The sequence below is a fragment of the Theobroma cacao genome, chromosome 5 (genome assembly GCF_053813885.1).
Source record: "Theobroma cacao isolate CCN51 chromosome 5, ASM5381388v1, whole genome shotgun sequence".
Classification (NCBI taxonomy): Eukaryota; Viridiplantae; Streptophyta; class Magnoliopsida; order Malvales; family Malvaceae; genus Theobroma; species Theobroma cacao.
The window spans coordinates 38,078,799-38,097,218 of NC_142643.1; the positions used below are offsets into that span (position 1 = coordinate 38,078,799).

General features: G+C 35.1%; 3 protein-coding genes across 3 annotated transcripts; all 3 read right to left on the bottom strand.

Moving 5' to 3' along the window:
- Positions 1 to 1,424: 1,424 nt before the first annotated feature.
- On the bottom strand, positions 1,425 to 3,729 carry LOC18599272 (iron-sulfur cluster assembly protein 1-like). Its single transcript, XM_007029173.3, has 3 exons — positions 3,350 to 3,729; positions 3,008 to 3,062; positions 1,425 to 1,825 (listed from the first exon to the last, which is right to left on the bottom strand). Exons 1-3 carry the CDS (start codon positions 3,645 to 3,647, stop codon positions 1,666 to 1,668), a joined length of 513 nt encoding a protein of 170 aa, XP_007029235.1. The 5' UTR covers positions 3,648 to 3,729; the 3' UTR covers positions 1,425 to 1,665.
- A 1,195-nt stretch (positions 3,730 to 4,924) lies between these two features.
- LOC18599273 (nucleolar GTP-binding protein 1-like) lies at positions 4,925 to 9,298 on the bottom strand. Its single transcript, XM_018121940.2, has 3 exons — positions 9,146 to 9,298; positions 6,703 to 8,745; positions 4,925 to 5,161 (listed from the first exon to the last, which is right to left on the bottom strand). The coding sequence occupies exon 2, from the start codon at positions 8,730 to 8,732 to the stop codon at positions 6,708 to 6,710; it is 2,025 nt and encodes a 674-aa protein (XP_017977429.1). The 5' UTR covers positions 8,733 to 8,745; positions 9,146 to 9,298; the 3' UTR covers positions 4,925 to 5,161; positions 6,703 to 6,707.
- Positions 9,299 to 10,303: 1,005 nt separating this feature from the next.
- LOC18599274 (ER membrane protein complex subunit-like protein) lies at positions 10,304 to 17,486 on the bottom strand. The gene is made up of 8 exons (XM_007029175.3): positions 17,072 to 17,486; positions 15,417 to 15,479; positions 15,226 to 15,321; positions 14,462 to 14,509; positions 12,480 to 12,551; positions 11,266 to 11,324; positions 10,887 to 10,977; positions 10,304 to 10,799 (listed from the first exon to the last, which is right to left on the bottom strand). Exons 1-8 carry the CDS (start codon positions 17,384 to 17,386, stop codon positions 10,641 to 10,643), a joined length of 903 nt encoding a protein of 300 aa, XP_007029237.2. The 5' UTR covers positions 17,387 to 17,486; the 3' UTR covers positions 10,304 to 10,640.
- Positions 17,487 to 18,420: the final 934 nt, after the last annotated feature.

An 18,420-nucleotide genomic window follows, 5' to 3' on the forward strand; every position in this document is an offset into this window, starting at 1 on the left:
AAGAAAGAGATTGAATGGAGCAAACCAGGGTCTTGGGCTTGGCAAAGGCCATACAGAGAGCCTTGAGAGACATGGTGAGGTTTGTTGAATCTTGGAGGTTGTTCAATGTAGACAAGTTCTGGTAGTTGACCATGTGAAGGAAGACACTTTTGACATCTAATTGCAGATAATGTCCCATCTGTTTGCCAAGGCAACAGCGAAGACAATGTGAATGGTGGTAGGTTCAATCAGGAGAGAGAAGTTTTCTAAGAAATCTAAGCCCTCAACTAATCGAGTAAAGTGTTTACATTGAAATGAAATTTGCCTCAACTTTCAAAGTAATTAAAAATTTATGATTTTTGAAATAATAACAAAAAATTCGTTAACCAAACATATGAGTTATATTATATACATACATATATATATATATATAAGCATATTATATTTACGGATGGCTAAGGAAAAACATACAGTATTTTTTAAGATGAGTAGGAAAATATTTTTCACGAGGATCCACAAAACAAAAAATTATTTTTTTTAATTTTTTATATAACAGCAAAAATTAAATTTTTAAGTAAAATATTTTTCATAAAAGAACTTTTCCTCTAATAAGTAAAATATTTTACGTGCAATTTCCTGTCTTTTAACTGTGATTTGAAAAGTATTGTACCCATCTACTTTCTCCAGCATCTTTGTCTGTTACAAACATCACGAATTTAATTCATGCACTTGGTTCTTCCTTGGCCTCATGAACCTCGTGTCCATCCAAAGAAGAACCTCATGCATGCATGGCTGTATCCAGACATGCATCCATCCAGTCATGTCGTAGACACCTTTATATGGCCTGTTGCTATCAGCTACACAAGTTCCACTTATCCACCCAGTTTATACCTTCCAAAAATAGTGTGCCTGGGATCCAGATTGTCTAGATCATCACTATATGTATACAAGCCTTCAATTCAACTAAGGTGGAGATCAGCCATGTTGCTATTTGTATCTAAAGCTCCCATGAAAAAGTGGCCGAGGATTTGTACAATTATCCTGAGGCAGATCTACAACCTAATTTTCCGCAGCAAATCTCAAGTGATGGCTACTGCATCTATGGCCTTCAAATTTTGACTAGAGATCAAGCAGCCGATAATAGAAGCTTCCCCATATCAGTACAGTACTTTGGAATTAAAACGATGCAAAAGCATGCTTGAGCACTATAATAGCAGCTAAGTCCGCACACAATGCTCACCTACAAAAGGCGAATCTATAAATGCTTACAACGGCAAAACATTTTATATTCCAAAATCATCATCAGTTCAGAAAGGAAAAGAAAATGTGGTAAATTGCATAGCCTCAAACTTGATAGGGAGAGCTTTGAAAGAAAAAAAAAAGGGGTGAATTGCATGACCTCAACCTTGATGGAGATGCAAACAGTCGACTATAACACTCAACAGTGGAAATGATTGCATCGGGATTGAAGCAATGCTTTATTCACAATCACATATATAGTTTTACCATTGGCCAAACATCCCTTCTAGACAGGTTATATTATACGTGTCCTGTATGTCGTACTTGAAAGTTCCCCTGGTCCATTTTGTATCTGTTTACCCAACTTTAACAGAATGATGGGGTTAACTATAGATAAGTTATGCGTAGCAAGTCTCCAGACTTTCTTCCTCGGCATATACAGAGACATCAGGCATCAGCAGCCTTCTCAATAGGTGCAGCGTTGGAACTGCCATTCAACTTGGCACGTTTAGCTTCTACATCTTTGACAGCTGCCTTGATAGCATCCTCTGCAAGCATGCTGCAGTGTAACTTAACTGGGGGAAGTGCAAGATGTTTCGCGATCTCCCTGTAATATATTATGCAAGTAAAAACACAATAAAATACTAAACTTTGCAGTCCACCATAACTAAATCTGATTGAAGGGAACATTTAAAGAACAAAAAGAAAGAAACACACAACCCTGAGTTGAACCTAAGGCAAAGTACAAGCAAACAGGGACTTGGCTGTGTACCCTGCATGCTCACACCATCAATTTGACCAAAAAATAAAAACACAACAGCATTATTTTACATCAATCTTTTATTTCCTTCATTTCTTCCACCATGTGTTACCCTACCACTAATTTGTTCACATGTGATTATATGTTGCCTTCAAACCTGAAAGAGACCAGTTTGGAATCCCATGAAAGCTATGAATTAGCTTATGTTCTGCTTTAGGTGAGTTCTGATAATCTATTTACACAATCACATAATTACGATTCACACCATACACACATTGCAATGGCAAAATCACAATCACATCAAACATTTTCCTCTGGACTAATCTCTTATATCTCCATAATTGTATTTTTATATTGATTTTTACAATTTTTAAATGGTTGATACTTAAAATCATACTCTGAAACTTAATTAATCATTAAAATGCTCAATACACAATGTTAAACATGGTTTTGATCCTCAGGCCAGCCTTATTTGAGCAGACGCTCTGTCTTCTACGATTTGATTGCCACAATTAAGCTTCAATACATTGTGCTATAATATAAAAACTAAAACTTCAACATCTACACGTAAAGATTACAGAATATACTAGAATTACAGATATTTAACGAGCATAAACCAAAATTCTGTCTATAGATGCAAGTAATTAGTGCTTTCACTTACCAGATACAGATATGACTGGATGAAAGAGCAGATAGAAACTTGCTAGAAAGGAAGTTAAAAGCATGGGACAAAGAAGATGATCTACCCATAGAAGGATTAAGATTCTACATTTCTACTACCAAGTTTAAATTAAATGAGAAAAAAAAAAAACTAGGAACAGAAAGCACGAATAAATTAATTACATAAACAAATTCCACTTAACTAGTTCAAAAATCAGATGTCAAAACCGCATAATAGCATGTTCTCTGATGAGCAAATGAACAAAAAGGAAAGGAGAAAAGCAATACCACAAAGTATCCTTGTAGAATATATGAGTCGAGTACATATATGCTTATAAATTAACTTCGAGAAAAGGAACTAATACTTACGTGTTTTTAATGGTTACCACCTCCTCCATGCTTTTCCCTTTCACCCATTCAGTAGCTGCAACATGACAAACCCAAAGTTACTACACAGCTCCTTCGCAATAATAGAAGGCCATTGCACTAAGCCGAAAAGTACCAAATATTGAATATTATTCATAAAGCAGTTTAGGCCTTTCAATAACAATCACAAACAAGGATTCAATAATTATGGATTGGGAGTTAAATGCTTCCGTACAGTTGTTAATAGAAGAAAACAAGGATAAAAGGAAAAAAAATATTACAGATTCAATGAAAAACTAATCTACACCAACAAATCTCATTAACCAGAAGTAAAAAAAGGCATACCAACAGAAGAAGACGCAATCGCAGATCCACAGCCGAAGGTTTTAAAGCAAGCATCGACGATTTTTCCAGACTCATCGTCGATTTTTATTTGCAGCTTCATGACATCGCCACAAGCCGGAGCCCCGACCAAGCCCGTGCCAACGTTGGGATCGTTCTTATCGAAGGACCCGACGTTACGTGGATTGTTGTAGTGGTCGATGACATTCTCGTGGTAAAGACGTGGCAGAATCTGAACGGGCCGTGGTGGAAACTCGTGTGACGCTAGCCCGAGCAGCCTCTTCGACACCAGCCTCAACATCCTGGCGTTCGATTTTGCGGTGAAGTATGTTCCAGGTTCTGTTAGGGTTTGGAACACTGGATGTGTTTGTAAACGAATATCAGAGCTTGAAGAGTCAGCTACAGGGGACACGTGGAGGGCGAGGGATAGATTCTGGAGTTTGAACGATTAGACACGTGTGACAGTGTGTCTCCCGAATAACTGGATTAGATTGGATTCTTATTAAGCGACGTCACCAAAAATCTAACCTGTTTGCCTGTCAGGAAGAAGACATAAACAGATTTATTTTTACCTTCGGCTTTTAAGGTCCTACCAAATTATGTCCTACGGCATTCATCCGACACATGCACGTATATTTTTTAGGTGGATTAAAGTTTTTATTTATAAGATTAACTTTTATTTTATCTCTTATTGACTTGAGATTATTATGTAACATTCTGATTATATTAACTTTTTCACTTATAAAAAAAAAATTCATTTTAATCCAAATTTATTTCGATATTGATATTATTAACTCTTTCATTCATAAAAAAATTATTTTGATTTAAATTTACCTCGATTTTGATATTTACATCGATATTGATATTATTAACTCTTTCACACGTAAAAAAAAAAAAAAATTCATTTTTATTGAAATTTACTTTGATCTTTATATTTCATAAATGTTTCATAAAACTCATTTTATCTCTTATTCATATAGATACTAAAAACTATCTATTAAGTGAAAGAAAATTTTTATTCATAAACTTAAAATTTATTGTATCTCTTATTGATACAAAATTCATAACATAATTACACTAATACTTGTTGAAGCTTTTATATCGTGTGTGAATTTAATGGTGGTTAGAAATGGACAGGCTATCTTTTCCTTTATAACGAAAGGTTACATTGCTGTAGACGTTTGGAAACGTTTTCCTTTATAGCGAAAGGTTGCGTTGCAGTAAACGTTTGGAACCGATCACCCTGGAAAAGGTTTTCGTCAAAGCACACGAAGCTACAGCATTCCTATCCAATTTGCTGATTGAGTTACACTTACTTGGACCCATTGGCTAGAGGCACCCTTCGCTAAAGTCGTAAGACGACTACGTATCTGAATCCCATTTTTTAAGCTAAATAATTGTTCAGCTAGATTTCCTCTCAGGGGCTTATCCCATTTCATCTCAAAGCAGTCAAGACTCGGGAATTGGACAACTTCTGAATCAAATATTCAGTCTGTATCCCTACTGATTCATTCCATGACTAAGAAAAAATTATAACATAAAATCAATGCATCCGCAACAATTTAACTACATGCTAGGTGAAAAAGAAAACTTTTTATCTCCTTGATTTGAATAAATTACAAACCAACTGACAAAATTTCAACTTGTCTCCAATTCAAAACTGCCTTGAGAAGGGTGCAAAAGATACATCAACAGCCATAATCGGGTGCAATCTCCACCCAGATCAACAAAATTAAGCAAAAGAGTAGGTTTCTCAACATAAAAATAAAATGTAAGGTTCTTGTATAACTTCTCCCCATAACATAATTTGATCCTCTGCAAGAGAAAAACCACATCAATAAACAATCTAAGGAGTTAAGCAAGCACAGGGTAAAAGGTACAGTGAATGCATGCAACTACAACCTAAAGTTCTCTGCATCATGAAATCAATTCCACCAATTGATATATTCAAAAGATTTATCATATTCATCCACATTCAAACAATGCAGATATAACAATTTGTTGAAGAGAAAGGTGGTTAAGTCTCCCTGCTATCCAATTAGGGGTTCTGATCAGGAAATATTGTCAGTGGGTAGCAAGTACGGTTTGCGATGGGGTTCATTTAGTTCTGAGAATAAATACAGACTTGATGAACGGTTTTGTTTCTTGGCTGTTGTCTACCTGGGACATATATCAAGAATGAAAGATTAAAAAAAATCATCATGACCAGTTTTGGTTTTATTTGTTGGACAATTTGGAAGGCTAGATGTGAAGCTGTATTTGATCATTCTCTCCCAACCCATCAACATTACAGCAACAGCAGAGGCTAGCTACAAAACTTTTAAACACCTCAGAAGCTGTTCCTTACAGATTAACAGATGAGAATTGGCAAACAACATTGGATACAGAAAAGTGGCAAGCCACCCATGAAGGATGGATCAAAATCAATTGTGATGGCTCAGTCAGGGAAGTAAGGCAGCTGGAATTGGAGTCATAGCTCGAGATAACACTGGTCTAGTGATTGATGATATTGGCAGGAATATTATGCAGACTCTGTTGGTGGAAGCAGAGGCTATGAGAAAGAGACCTCTTTTGGCACAATAGAAGGGTTTTCAGCAAGTGATCCTGGAATCTGACTTGAAGGAACTTACAAGGGAATTGAAAAAGACAAACAACAGAGAGAAAAAGTGGAAGCTACTGCCAGCGCTGAGAGACATTGGAAGACTAAGACAGCAAATCAGACATTCCAAGCTTAGTTTGGTGTCAAGACATGCTAACTACGCAGCAGATGGGATTGAGACCCAGTCAGAAAGGATGAAGCATCCAAAGGATTGGGTGCAAGCATTTACATCTTGAAAAGGATGTTCTGCCTGCACCTCCATGGTTATGTTTTGTAGTTTCTACTAGTACAACTGGACTTATAAATGCATAAAAATTGTCTCTGGATTGCAATAAAAGAATGACTACACACAGAGAATGCACCCTTAGAGGATCAAGCAATTCTCACTCTTCAAACATATATCCAATTTATTGATGAACAATTAGGCCATTCACCATAAAAAGTGATTCATAAGTATAACAGGAGCTCATAGGTTAAAAATTAAAAAAGAAATTGCCCACCAAAGCATACTTCCATCCTTTTTTCTTTTTGGTATTCAATAGTTTATTCCAATTCCAGGCACTCGGAATGCATACCCAAAAGGAAAACAACTTCTACAAGTAGCTCTTACAAACAGAACATCTCAAGGATTTATAGAGAATGCACCTTGTATAAGAAACATATACGGCTAGCAGATGCATGGCAGACAGCACACCATAAAAGAAACATAAATGAAGAGAAAAAGTAAAACTAAGAACAATGCATGTGATGGCCTTACATGTCTTAACGTCTTTGAGTCTTTCCAATGGAACGCTTCCCAGAGAACAAGTGCTTTGGTTTTAATGTAGGAATAACCCTATCAGCCTCTCCACGACGAGCATTCTTGTTCCTCTTCTTAACAGATTTCTTTGCCAATTTAATCGCCTTAACCTTTTGAGCAGAATCCTTCAAGCCCTCTCCAGGTACAACTTCAGTAGGAGGTCGTGACCGTGACCTTGACCGTGACGTAGACCTCAGACGGAGCTTTTTGTTTGGTTCATTACCATCTATATCCATAGCATCACCACCATCACCCTCTCTCCTGTCAACTGATCGCTCCCTTTTCCGGCCCCTCGACTTGCTCCGAGCACGATTAATTGCAAGAGAAGGATCCAGCCCCAAAGCAGACAGCTGCCTGCCCATCCTCTCTGTTGTGAACTTTCTGTCTGTGTCATGTTTTCTCGGTACAATGGGCCGACTCTCTGCAGTGCTTTTCTTCATCCTATGCTGTTGAATAAGCAAACTTTTCTTTTTCCTTATCTCAGCCAGTGCTTCTTGCTCTTCTGGGGATAATTCTTGGCCATCCATCTCAAAGTCATCAGCTTCCTCCTCTGCTTGCCGAAGACCCTCTTCACGTTCCAACTCTTCAAGTCTTAACAATATATCAGGGTCAATGAAGTCGTATACATTGTGACCATCAAGAATTTCAGGCATTATATCTTCTTTCCATTCATCATTAGCCAATATATAATTCTTCCTCAAACTAGCAGAGTATACACCAGCACCACCATTCTCATCCTCCAAATCCTTTTCAGTTTTCCTCTTCTCCTTCTCTGCTGCTTGCTTAGCTTTAGCTTCCAAAACTGCCTGAGGTATGCAAGGAGGCCGTTCCTTCTGGTCTCGTGGTTTTGGTATTGCAACATGAAACCTATTGAGGCAGTCATTTATTTTCTTGGATTTCATCTTCAATTCAACCCTCTGATTCAGTAATCTTTCACAAGCTGCATTCTTCACAGAAATCACTCCATCCTCAGTCAAAGTACTCATCGTCAATAGCACCCCTTCTTCGTTTGCAGGCTCACCTCCTTGACCAATCACAGTCTTCATGGCTTCAGCTTTCATCTCCATGACCAATTTCCTGTCTTCCTCAGATATGCCATCCAGTGGCTGCAAATCAGTCTTATTGCAAACAATGATCAAGGGTTTGTTCATAAAGAGAGATTTAATGCTGTGAAAAAGAGCTGCTTGCTGGGCAATGCTGTACCCACATGACCCAGATATATCCAGGAAGAACATCACTGCAGCTCGTAGGTGAGCCAATGCTGTAATACTGCACATCTCAATAATGTTTCGATCTTCAAATGGCCTGTCCAAAATCCCAGGTGTATCAATTACTTGATATCTAAGGTATTTGTAATCTGTATGACCCACAAAGAGTGACTTCGTAGTGAAAGCATAAGGCTGAACATCCACATCAGCCCTTGTGATTTTGTTCATAAATGAACTCTTGCCAACATTAGGGTACCCACAAATCAAGATGGTCCGAGTATTTGGATCAATTGATGGTAACCTTGCCATATGTTGCCTAATCTGCTCAAGGTAAGCCAAACTTGGGCCAATCCTTTTAATGACAGTACACATACGACCAAGAGCAGCAACCTTTAGAGACTTGCACCGATAGAGTGAGTCACCATACTTCAACAGCTTGACATAATCTTTAGCAATCTTACTAATGAGGTTCCTCGCAGTATTTATTTGGCCAAGAGCAAGCTTGTAGTGATCCTTGTTGTAGAGCACATGAAGAAGATCACCATAGAATGGATGGATATCATCCAGGCGAGGGAACTCATCAATTATTGTTGAAAGCTTCTCATGAAAATTCTGCTGGGTGTATTTCACTTTACGCATATAAAACTGTCGAAGGCGGGAAATAGCATACCCTTTGTGGACAACAGTTGGCGTTTGCCGTTGCGTACGTGAGAGAATAATGTCTATGAAGTCCTTCCCATTTGGGACAACAGTGATTTTTTTGAAATTGTATTGAACCATTTTTACTGTTGGTCTGCAAAACCAGGATGAATTAGGCTATATTAAAAGGATTTCGGCAACAATGGTGAAATGATGCTGGATGGACATTAGACAAAGGAAGCAAACCCCTCAGCAAACAAAATGTTGAAGACAAATTCACTTGCCGGAAAAATAAATAAAAGACCCCTTAGAAAATAAAAACTACCCACAAAAATCTGTATACAGAAACTATCACAAATTAATAAAACGATAAACTGTGCCAGCCTAAAAGATTAATCTACATGGGTGAAGCATGTTAACAACAATCATATTAACAAAATAACTATAAATATTAATTCCAGTTCTTCCATTATACTAACCCACTTGTAGCATAGACTCAGAAATTAACAATAAAATCCAGCAACCAAAACTGAAAAAAAGGGGAGAATACTCACAGGTTTCACTTATGAAGCTATTTTCCTCCAAACCCAGAAAAGAAATTCCACTGAAATTTTAAAAAGTTGGGTTCGTTCTCCTTCAAGGGTCGGTTTTCACAAGTTTTATCTCTAGTCGGCTTTGTCGGCCGAGAGAAGGAGCAAAGAGTAGAGAGGTGTTGGTAGGGTTTTAGGTTTCTTTATATCAGTTAGTATATTTGTGAAAAAGGAATAATTACAATGACACCCAAAACTTTTAAAATATCATTTTCTGCCCAATATTTTATAATTATGTAGTCGCGTCCCTCCCCTTTAATGTTCGTGCCATACTCACTTTGATTGCTGTACTACTCACTCAAAAATAAAGTTTTTAGAGTATTTGGTTTAATGTTAAATATTTATATCTTTTTATTTAAAAATACGCATATTTTAAGAAAAAAATTCAAGTTCAATCCATAACTAAGAATTACACGTCAAAATGTTGAAAATTACGATTAATATTTTTTGAGAACATAATGTTTTTCAAAGACTTTTTAAAAGTAATGTATCTATTTTTTTAAAAGATATTATGAAAATTTCATTTTCACTTGTTATCTTATTATAATTCGAATGTTTAAATGGTGATTCTTCTAGAAAACGTGAATTATTAAATAACTTAAAAGAGAGAGGCAACTAAATATTATATGCAAAATAAAGTAAATAACCAAAATATTACAAGGCAAATTTATCTCTATTCAGCAACAATAAGATAAATATACAAATAACTCACCAAATTAACTTAAAACGTTTAAAGCCAAAGATAAACATAATTAACATTGAAAATTTTGAAAAGCAGAACAATTTAATCAATTAATAAACTTAAAATGTAGGTTATTAAATAACATAAAACAGCGTAACAAATCGCACTTTGAAATATTGGTCTTCAAAAAGTGAGTTGAAAAATTAAGTAAATTCATAAATTTGTTAAAAAAAACTAAATTGAAAACCAAAATAAAGAACATAGTCAAAAAAATCAGAGATCAGGCTCTAAAAGTAAAATGAAATTAATGTCTCAAATAAATGCACAAATTACTTACATGCAAAAAGAAAAATTAAAGTAAAAACCAATATAAGAAAAATTGTAAAAAGAAAAAAAAATCAATACCCCTAAATCTTGCCATATCACTAAAACATAGGACATGATTCAATGATCAATGGGATTATCACATAAAATATTTCTGATTTCAGAGGAAAAAGAAAAAGGCAAACCAACTAAGTTGTTTGTCCTCGATTAATTTTTCTAAGACTAAAAGTAAAATTGCATGGTTATTCATGCAAAATCAGAGAATTTCCTGGAATTTTCCCTTTACTGATCTTCCTCATTACATGGCTTGAGTTACCACTACAGCATGGAGAGTATAAAACATCCATAACGATCTTCATGCAATTGAAGAACCCTAGTAGAAATGAATCTCAACTCTGTCCCCAATGGATTTCCAGTGTACTTCCAAATGGGTATACATTAGCAACCTTATCATCATCTTCTACGCACAGCAGAACTAGGCCCACGCTGCACCGCTCCACCTGATGGCTGCCCTTGAGCAGGTACTTGGCCAGCAGCCTGTTCCTCAGGCAAATTCATTGCTTGTGTTATGGCATTCATGACGATGAGTCCCAGAGGGATCAAATACATCCACTGATATGCATATTTCAATGATCAGACTAAAGAAAATTTATGGTAAAGGCTAACAAAAGAATTAGTTTATACAGTTTGACTACTCACGTATTTAGCCCAGAAAGACCTTTCAGGTGGCGGCACAACTTCACCTTCTCCATTCTCACCACCAAGAATTTCTTCAGTAAAGACAGGAGCTCTATAAAATAGAATGAGACATAGTCAATGCAACCTAACTATGCTACAATTATCAACCAGAAATGAAACAAAAGATGTTGAGATTTTCCAAAATAGCACCTATATCGTATATTCAAAAGTGAAGAGAAAAGCTTGTACTGCATTCTTTTCTGAACAGAATTGATATTAAAGAAACATAGTTTAATGATCTCAATTTGAGAGAGATACTAACAAAGTATTCTGTTTTCCCTGAACAGATAATACCGATGTTGAAAAAAAACTAGAAAGAACAACTTTAAAAGCAGCATACCTTGGTGCCTGCTCACTGTTCTTCAAAACTGTATGTGAGTTGAAGGACCACTTTGCAGGCTGAAATAGAGATTATAAAATGCAAATAAAGGTATCATTATGCAACAAAATTTTTTTTCAAAGAAAAGCATCCCCTCTCATCTTCTTCAAGGTTCAACCATATCAATACATTCACAATTGAACTTTACATTTAACACAAGTTGATGCAGGTCTAAAAAACTCAAACAACTACATATGCTGAATGCTAAAACTCACTAATAAGCTAAAGTCACAGTTATGTTAAGTAGCAGTTTTAAATACTTGATCAGCTTACAGGTGCTGAAGGCAAAACTCTCTCCTATGGTAAACTAGAAATATTTTGATGAAACAAAGCTCTTTGAAAATAGCAACGAAAAGATGACATACAAGTTCATCTACATACAGGTCAGGCTTCGTAAAATCAACTTCATATTAGTTAATTGGACTCCATTTGGTTGTTGCATTTGTTACATCCTTTTAACTATTTGCTTTTGCTTCCTCAAAATTTGCTAAAAGGACAAAGCTAATTCATATTTGATTAAAAGCGAGCAACAAGCTGAAATGCAACAAATTTTCAAACAGAATTGTTCCATATGAAAGTAAAACCATGGATTTTCTTCTTCAGAAAAGTGAATTTTTCTTTTTGTATCTAAATGCACTCTTTTTTCATTTAGATTCTAGAGGCCTTGCAATTAGAAATAATTCACTTTTCTTTTAGGTTCAATCATCCTTTTGATTATTTACTGAATTGGCTTACTTTTATTTAAGTATTGATACTCCACATTCATCTGCATGGGACATCAAAATGAAGCTAGCATGTAAACCAAAAATGGAATGTTCCATAACTTTTAAGGGCAAGCATAGTATAGAAAAATTTTCCATGCTTTTCGTTCATGCCATATGTTGGTTAAAGGATGTTGCAAGAATAAAAGCAAAATTATCAGAGCAACTAACATCAGGTTATGCAGACTAAGCATAATTATTTCATAATTCATGGTGGTTGACATAATTGTGGTTCCCCTAAATTGAGAGAAATTAGTGGCTATCCCTAGCAACTTAGAATCAGGCTCAAAGTTGATAGAACCATACAGTATAAAAGCAACGACAGCCAAACATTTACAGGGGAGGAAGAGGTTTCTGTACCGTGCTCAATTAACAGGGAAGAAATACCAGACTAAGAGCTCAATCCTGACTTACAAGTTTCAAATTCCGAGGATATGGGCATGACCCAGGGGAACCATAATTGACTGCCAAAACATTTATACCCTCCTGTAAACAAGAGCAATGAAAAGGGAAGAGATTAACAATGATTGGGCAGTCAGGTCCACATCAATCAGGAAAGATATTATATGAACTAGCAATTTGACATCTTTAGATATCTCGAAACGTTCCAAGTATAAAATATGGTACAGAAATGTGCATTAGTACAGCCATAAAACCAAAAAAAGCATGGTTAACAAAGAGTCTGGATGGCACTTCTTATATTTGATATGGCTTCCTTCTAAAATTGACTTTATGCTGCCTGTTAATTTTGTTTTGCTCTTACATTATCAACTACTACTACATACAGAGTAAATATGGTGCAAACAAGTATACATCATATGCCTGTGTAAGCAGCAAAAGCCATAAACCAAATAAAGCACAGATAACAAAGAGTCCAGATGGAAATTCTTATATTTGAAATGTCTTCCTTCTAAAATTTACTTTATCTTTCCCGTAATTTTTTTTTGCTCTTATATTATCAACTACTACTACATGCACAGAAAGTAATAATGGTGCAAACAAGCACGCAAAATATGCACATCTAAGCAGCATAAATTTCGGAGTAGTTCACACACAAACCAAACTTATATCTCAACAAATGCTATCACAAGAAGTCATTATGAAGGCAAAACAAAGTGTCAGATGAACTGCACAAATTAACACATCAAAACCTAGAATAAAAAAGACATTCTATCTGTTTCCAATGAGCCATACAACAGGAAAGCCTATTAATAACCTGATATCCTCAAGAGACCAAATGAAATGCCATCCTGCACTCTAAAATGCTATATAATGATACAGGTAAATAATGCTAAAGTCTGCTTGGTTTATGGTTTGATTATATAGCTACAAAAACAATGGAATCATTCTTACCCAAATGCAGTTGCTTTTTCAAAAAAAAAAAAAAAAGCCTTGTTGCTTGGATGTCATTGCAAAAGGAAAAAGTAACTAAAGGCAAAAAGACAGAAAAAATCAAACTTTTAAATGTTTGGGGCAGGGGTAATATCAAGAAGTAGGAACAAGTAAGCACATGCTGAAGAAATTAAAATTCTAATGAGAACATCATCTACCATCTAATGACAGTTTAACCAAAATAGTACAGCATGGCATTCATGATAACCAGCTCCATTAATGGGCTAACCATCTGTTTTGCCTTTTTGCCAATTTTAGCATCCAATTCCAAGATAACAGTCAAAAGTTGAAAGAGAAGGACTGAAACCAAATAAAATTGTTCAGAGTTCTGTATTCTTGATCACAGTTGAGCACCTATATCTCAAATGGCACTTGACCCACTCTCAATTATGGACAATTCTGAGAACCTAAATCCAGATATTTGCATTCCATTTGGTTAGTATCATGCATATATATATCAGCACTATTCGAGGTTCAAAAAAGAGAACAAGAGCAGATTTCAGAAACAGAGAGAACTTAAATCATAGGTTCATTCATGTTTGATTAATCCTCTGATTGCAAATGCAGTTGCCAAGATTCAGTAATGGTGTCACCAAAATATGAATAAGACCTATGCTGATCTGCATCCTAATTCAATGACAAGAAATTTCACAAGGGCACATGAAAATCTAGAACCATTAGGGCTCTATTAAAGAAGTAATTCTTGGAGACAACAGAGCACAAGTTTATAGAGACTTCATCTACATGCGGCTTTAAAAGAACTGCAGAAGTTTTTCATTTTTTTTGGTTACTCCTTGAACTCCCAGCAAAAGATTCATCAGAACTACTGCATTCTTATTAACTGTTAATTTAATCCCCCGATAAAGTATAGTCACCATCACATAAAAGGAACATTCAGGCACACATACAAAGAAAGAGAGAGAGAGAAGAGAGAGAACAGAAGAGAATAATTAAGTGAGAACATCGAGAAATAATCAATTTTTGTCACTGAAGTTGAAAATTACCATGTGTATTACAAAATGCTCATCCAAACCCTCCCTCGGAAGACATCTCTGCAGATAAACAAAAAGAACAGTAAGAACCATACAAAAGAGTGAAAGAAATAAAGAATTGACATCAGAGTAGCTCGGTGTCTAATTGAATACAATAAAAGTGCCATGTCTATTTTCCCCTCTCTTTATTTCCACTTGAAACTAGAGCTCCACGATACAAACCAAATTCCTATTTGTCAGTTCTTCATTTTCCTCCTTAGTATGACCATATGACGATGAAGCTCCAAATTAAAAACAAAATTCCAATTTTAATTTTTTATCAGCATTGCTTTACATTACAAATTATTGAGTTTCTTTAAAAAGCAATATCTAAAGGAATAAGAAGAAATACTTTTATGAAAACAGTAAGAAGAAAAATTGGGAAAAAAAAAAAACACATATCATCAATAGCTTAAGACAATGAGTTTATTCTGATTTAATAGTTCAGTACAGAGGCATTTGAAAAAGGTGGTCAGATTTAAAACTTTTTCCGTCCAAAAACATAATTTGCACAAACTTTTAGTATTACAGATTTCACCTTAAGAGAAGAAGTCAAACCCTGGCTGTATATAAACTAAAAGAACAGGATAATGTAGGCAGAGCAGTTAAGCCTTTCAAGCTTCTTCAAATGACCTTAACTACAGAAAGAAAAGGGACCAAAAATTCCAATAGCAAAAGCATAAACCAATAATATTAGATATTTCAACAAACAAGCCGAAGCAAACAGTGGCACTTACTGCTTTCACTGATGAAATAATAAAATCCCTCCCTGGCGGACTCAAAACATTAGATGGAAGTCTTATCCTATAGAAGTCATCACTTTCAAGCAGATTCTGCAAGAAAGTATTAAAACTCAAAGCATTGGCAAAATGGCTACTCACAAAGAAACAAAGCAAGTAAATTAGAAATTTATATAATGTGCAATTACTTTGAACTTTTCCTTCTCCTCATCAGTGAAGCTGTTCCTTGAAAATCGTAGCTTTGTAAGTGTCTGTTACAAAGAAGAAACAAGTCAATTCAAAATTCTACTAGAGCTTTTCCCAACAATAAAAGAAAATGACAACATGTGCAACGGAAAGTCAGTTCAGGATTATAGGAACTTAAGTCATTCCAAACATTAGGTCAAGGATCATAGGAACTTCATTTGGTTGCTGAGAAATGGAGGGAGAAAGGAGAAAAGAACTAATTATTCTACACTAAAGATTATAAATTTACTTGGTATTGCCAATAATAGATGCCACCACTTACCTAAGCCCCTTATTAGCTATACTGATCTCACAATTTACTTAATGACTTTTGTCAAATGGATTTTGGGGTAGCAGGTGTTACAAGCCAAGCTGCTAGCAAGAAATTGAAAAATAAAGACCTTAGGCTTCAGTAAAATCCACTGTAATACTAATGACCTTTCCAACATCAGTCCAATCCCCACTTTTAAGATATAGTAAGAAACCAAGTACTAGTTCAGTCCATCAGACCCTTAAATTTCAAAAACTCATAGGCCTTTCTCTTTGACAAGGATTAATACCAAACTTGCCACTGTACAATGTCTCAATATTAAATATTGTCATCATACTCCAATTACATTAAATTTTGCTGGCATAGTTTTATTTGGTTGATTTTAGGCAAAAATTAACAGTGAAGGAATGTTCCATGGAATATTCTATTTATGCAATTTAAATTAGTTTGAAGAAGTAGAAATATGACATGAAATTTCACATTGGACATAATATAGACATGGCAATTGTTGCCACATTATTTTCTTTAGTATTTTTTACTACGAAGTAATTTTTTTCTATCTTGTTACCTCCATCTCATATAACAATCTGAGATAACAGTTACACCACCTCACATTCACTATTGCATTATTTTTTGTCCAAATTTGAGTCAAAATAAACGTAAAACATCAAAATTCAACTTGAATGAAGTGCAATAACAAAATTCAACATTGAGCATACTATAGTGACAAATTTGGTGTTTATCCCTTTTAACATAGTTAGGTTGACATTATAATTTCTTCCCACAAGACGTAGCTGCGTTCCTATGGTAGCAGCGTCCACCCCACAAGCTGACTCGATTCTCTTATTCCTTTAAAAACTAAGCTTCTGTTTGCTTGTTACTTTTTGGTTCTCGAAGCAAAAGGCAAAAAAGCACATTGGGATATAAAAGTTAAATAATATTTTTGACTTACTAAAATTAATATTGCAAATTTTTTGAAAAAACAAAATGCATGATTTTACTTTAATACAGAATATTATGTTAGAATTCACATTTTAGTCGTTTTTTTAATTTTTAATCAACTATGATTTGACTTTAAACCATTTGCTTTTAATTCTAGCACCCTTATAGGAAGCAAAAGTAAAACCCAAACAAAGCCCAAGTATGATGCATTGATAGATGTCAATAAAACTGAAATGATCAAAATTGCTTTTTTAAGGCATGTAATTCAGATATAAATTAATCAGGATTTGAATGAAACTTTAGAGCACAATTCTCATGGGGTTGAGATTTGCAAATAAAACAATGCATTAAGACAATGAAAAGTCAAATTTTGCATCAAATAGAAAAAGGGAAAAGCAAGTAAACCTGGCCACCATGGCTCCAAGTTTTGAGGCGGGCGGAGAAAGTGCCAGCGGGAGTGAAATCGGAGTCACCGAAAGCGTGGTCAAGAGAGAACTGGATCTTAGAATCAGAGTCGAGATCCGAATGCCTCTTCCGGGTCGGAGTTGTGACGGGTTGGGATCGGCTTGGAATGGGTTCAGGGGACCGAGGCTGGGGAGCCCCCTCGAGTCCGAACTCTTCGTCGTCAACGAGGAGCTCATCGGATTGGAATCCCAGTGAAGGAAACGACAAGAGAGAGAGTGTGAGGATGAAAGCTACTATGACTTCGGTCGTCTTCATCGTTGCCGTCTGCTTCCTTCGTTTTCTCTAAGAGAGTTTTTGCGTTTTAATTAGTAATTAATCGTTGGAGGAAACTTTTGTGTCGTTTTGGCTCGGTTAAGATGCGAGTAGACTGTAGGCGAAGTAAGCTCCGTTTGGTGGTGGCCTAGAACCAACGTTTTGACTACTGGATCCGTTATTGAACCGGATCAATTTTCGGTTCAACCGGTTTCATTAAGGGATTTAATTAACAAATAATATAGTATTTAGAAAAAAAATATGTTTTAGTTTTGAAATCAGTGTCAAACACTAGGCATGTCTTATGTATCTATAATAATTAATATTAAAATTTACCTAACTCTTTATTGTCATGACACCTCATAAAAAGATATTAAGATCGATATATTATCGAATCAAGATAGTTTTTTTTTGTGTACGAGTAAAAGAGTCAATGTAATAACAGTATTATATAATTAATTAAGAAAATATGTCATAAACTTTATATTGAAAAGATATGAAAATGTAATAATATCTAAAAATATGCATCTCAAATAGGATTATATAAAAAGGATTCCTACAAATACATATATTATATGTATAAATATAGGCACACTTTTTTTTTTTGCGTTAGCTTTTGTTAAAACAATTAGCAAGAACAAAGGAAAAATTAGTATAAGCTAAAATGAGACGTGACAGCTTCCATAAAAGAGCATGTAATTCACCCCAAAGGCAGAGGCAAATACAAAACTCTCTTTAAGAAAAACAAATGGAATTCCAATTTTACTTTGTGGAACTCGTATTGATAAATAAAATAATAATCCTACAACTTTCGATAGGAAATAGAAATGCTTTACGATACGTAGGGAAGCTAACAATAAATATGACAAATTCAATACTTGAAATACCAAGCTAATTTTAAAGCCCGCTATATTGCCAGAGAGAATAACATTTTAATTTAAATTTGATGGACTAATTCATGTTAATCTCATAGATGACAATAGATACTCTTTAATCGAGTATTCAACCAACTTATTTAAGATAAATATATTTTATAT

Excerpts from the sequence above, each read along its gene's own strand:
- LOC18599272 (XM_007029173.3), bottom strand. The coding sequence starts at position 3,647 with ATGTTGAGGCTGGTGTCGAAGAGGCTGCTCGGGCTAGCGTCACACGAG. Across the intron at positions 3,063-3,349 it reads GATTGCGTCTTCTTCTGTTG|CTACTGAATGGGTGAAAGGG; the intron begins GTATGCCTTTTT and ends GTCATGTTGCAG. Across the intron at positions 1,826-3,007 it reads GTGGTAACCATTAAAAACAC|GGAGATCGCGAAACATCTTG; the intron begins GTAAGTATTAGT and ends AATATATTACAG.
- LOC18599273 (XM_018121940.2), bottom strand. The coding sequence starts at position 8,732 with ATGGTTCAATACAATTTCAAAAAAATCACTGTTGTCCCAAATGGGAAG.
- LOC18599274 (XM_007029175.3), bottom strand. The coding sequence starts at position 17,386 with ATGAAGACGACCGAAGTCATAGTAGCTTTCATCCTCACACTCTCTCTC. Across the intron at positions 15,480-17,071 it reads CTTGGAGCCATGGTGGCCAG|ACACTTACAAAGCTACGATT; the intron begins GTTTACTTGCTT and ends TCTTTGTAACAG. Across the intron at positions 15,322-15,416 it reads AGGAGAAGGAAAAGTTCAAA|AATCTGCTTGAAAGTGATGA; the intron begins GTAATTGCACAT and ends ACTTTCTTGCAG.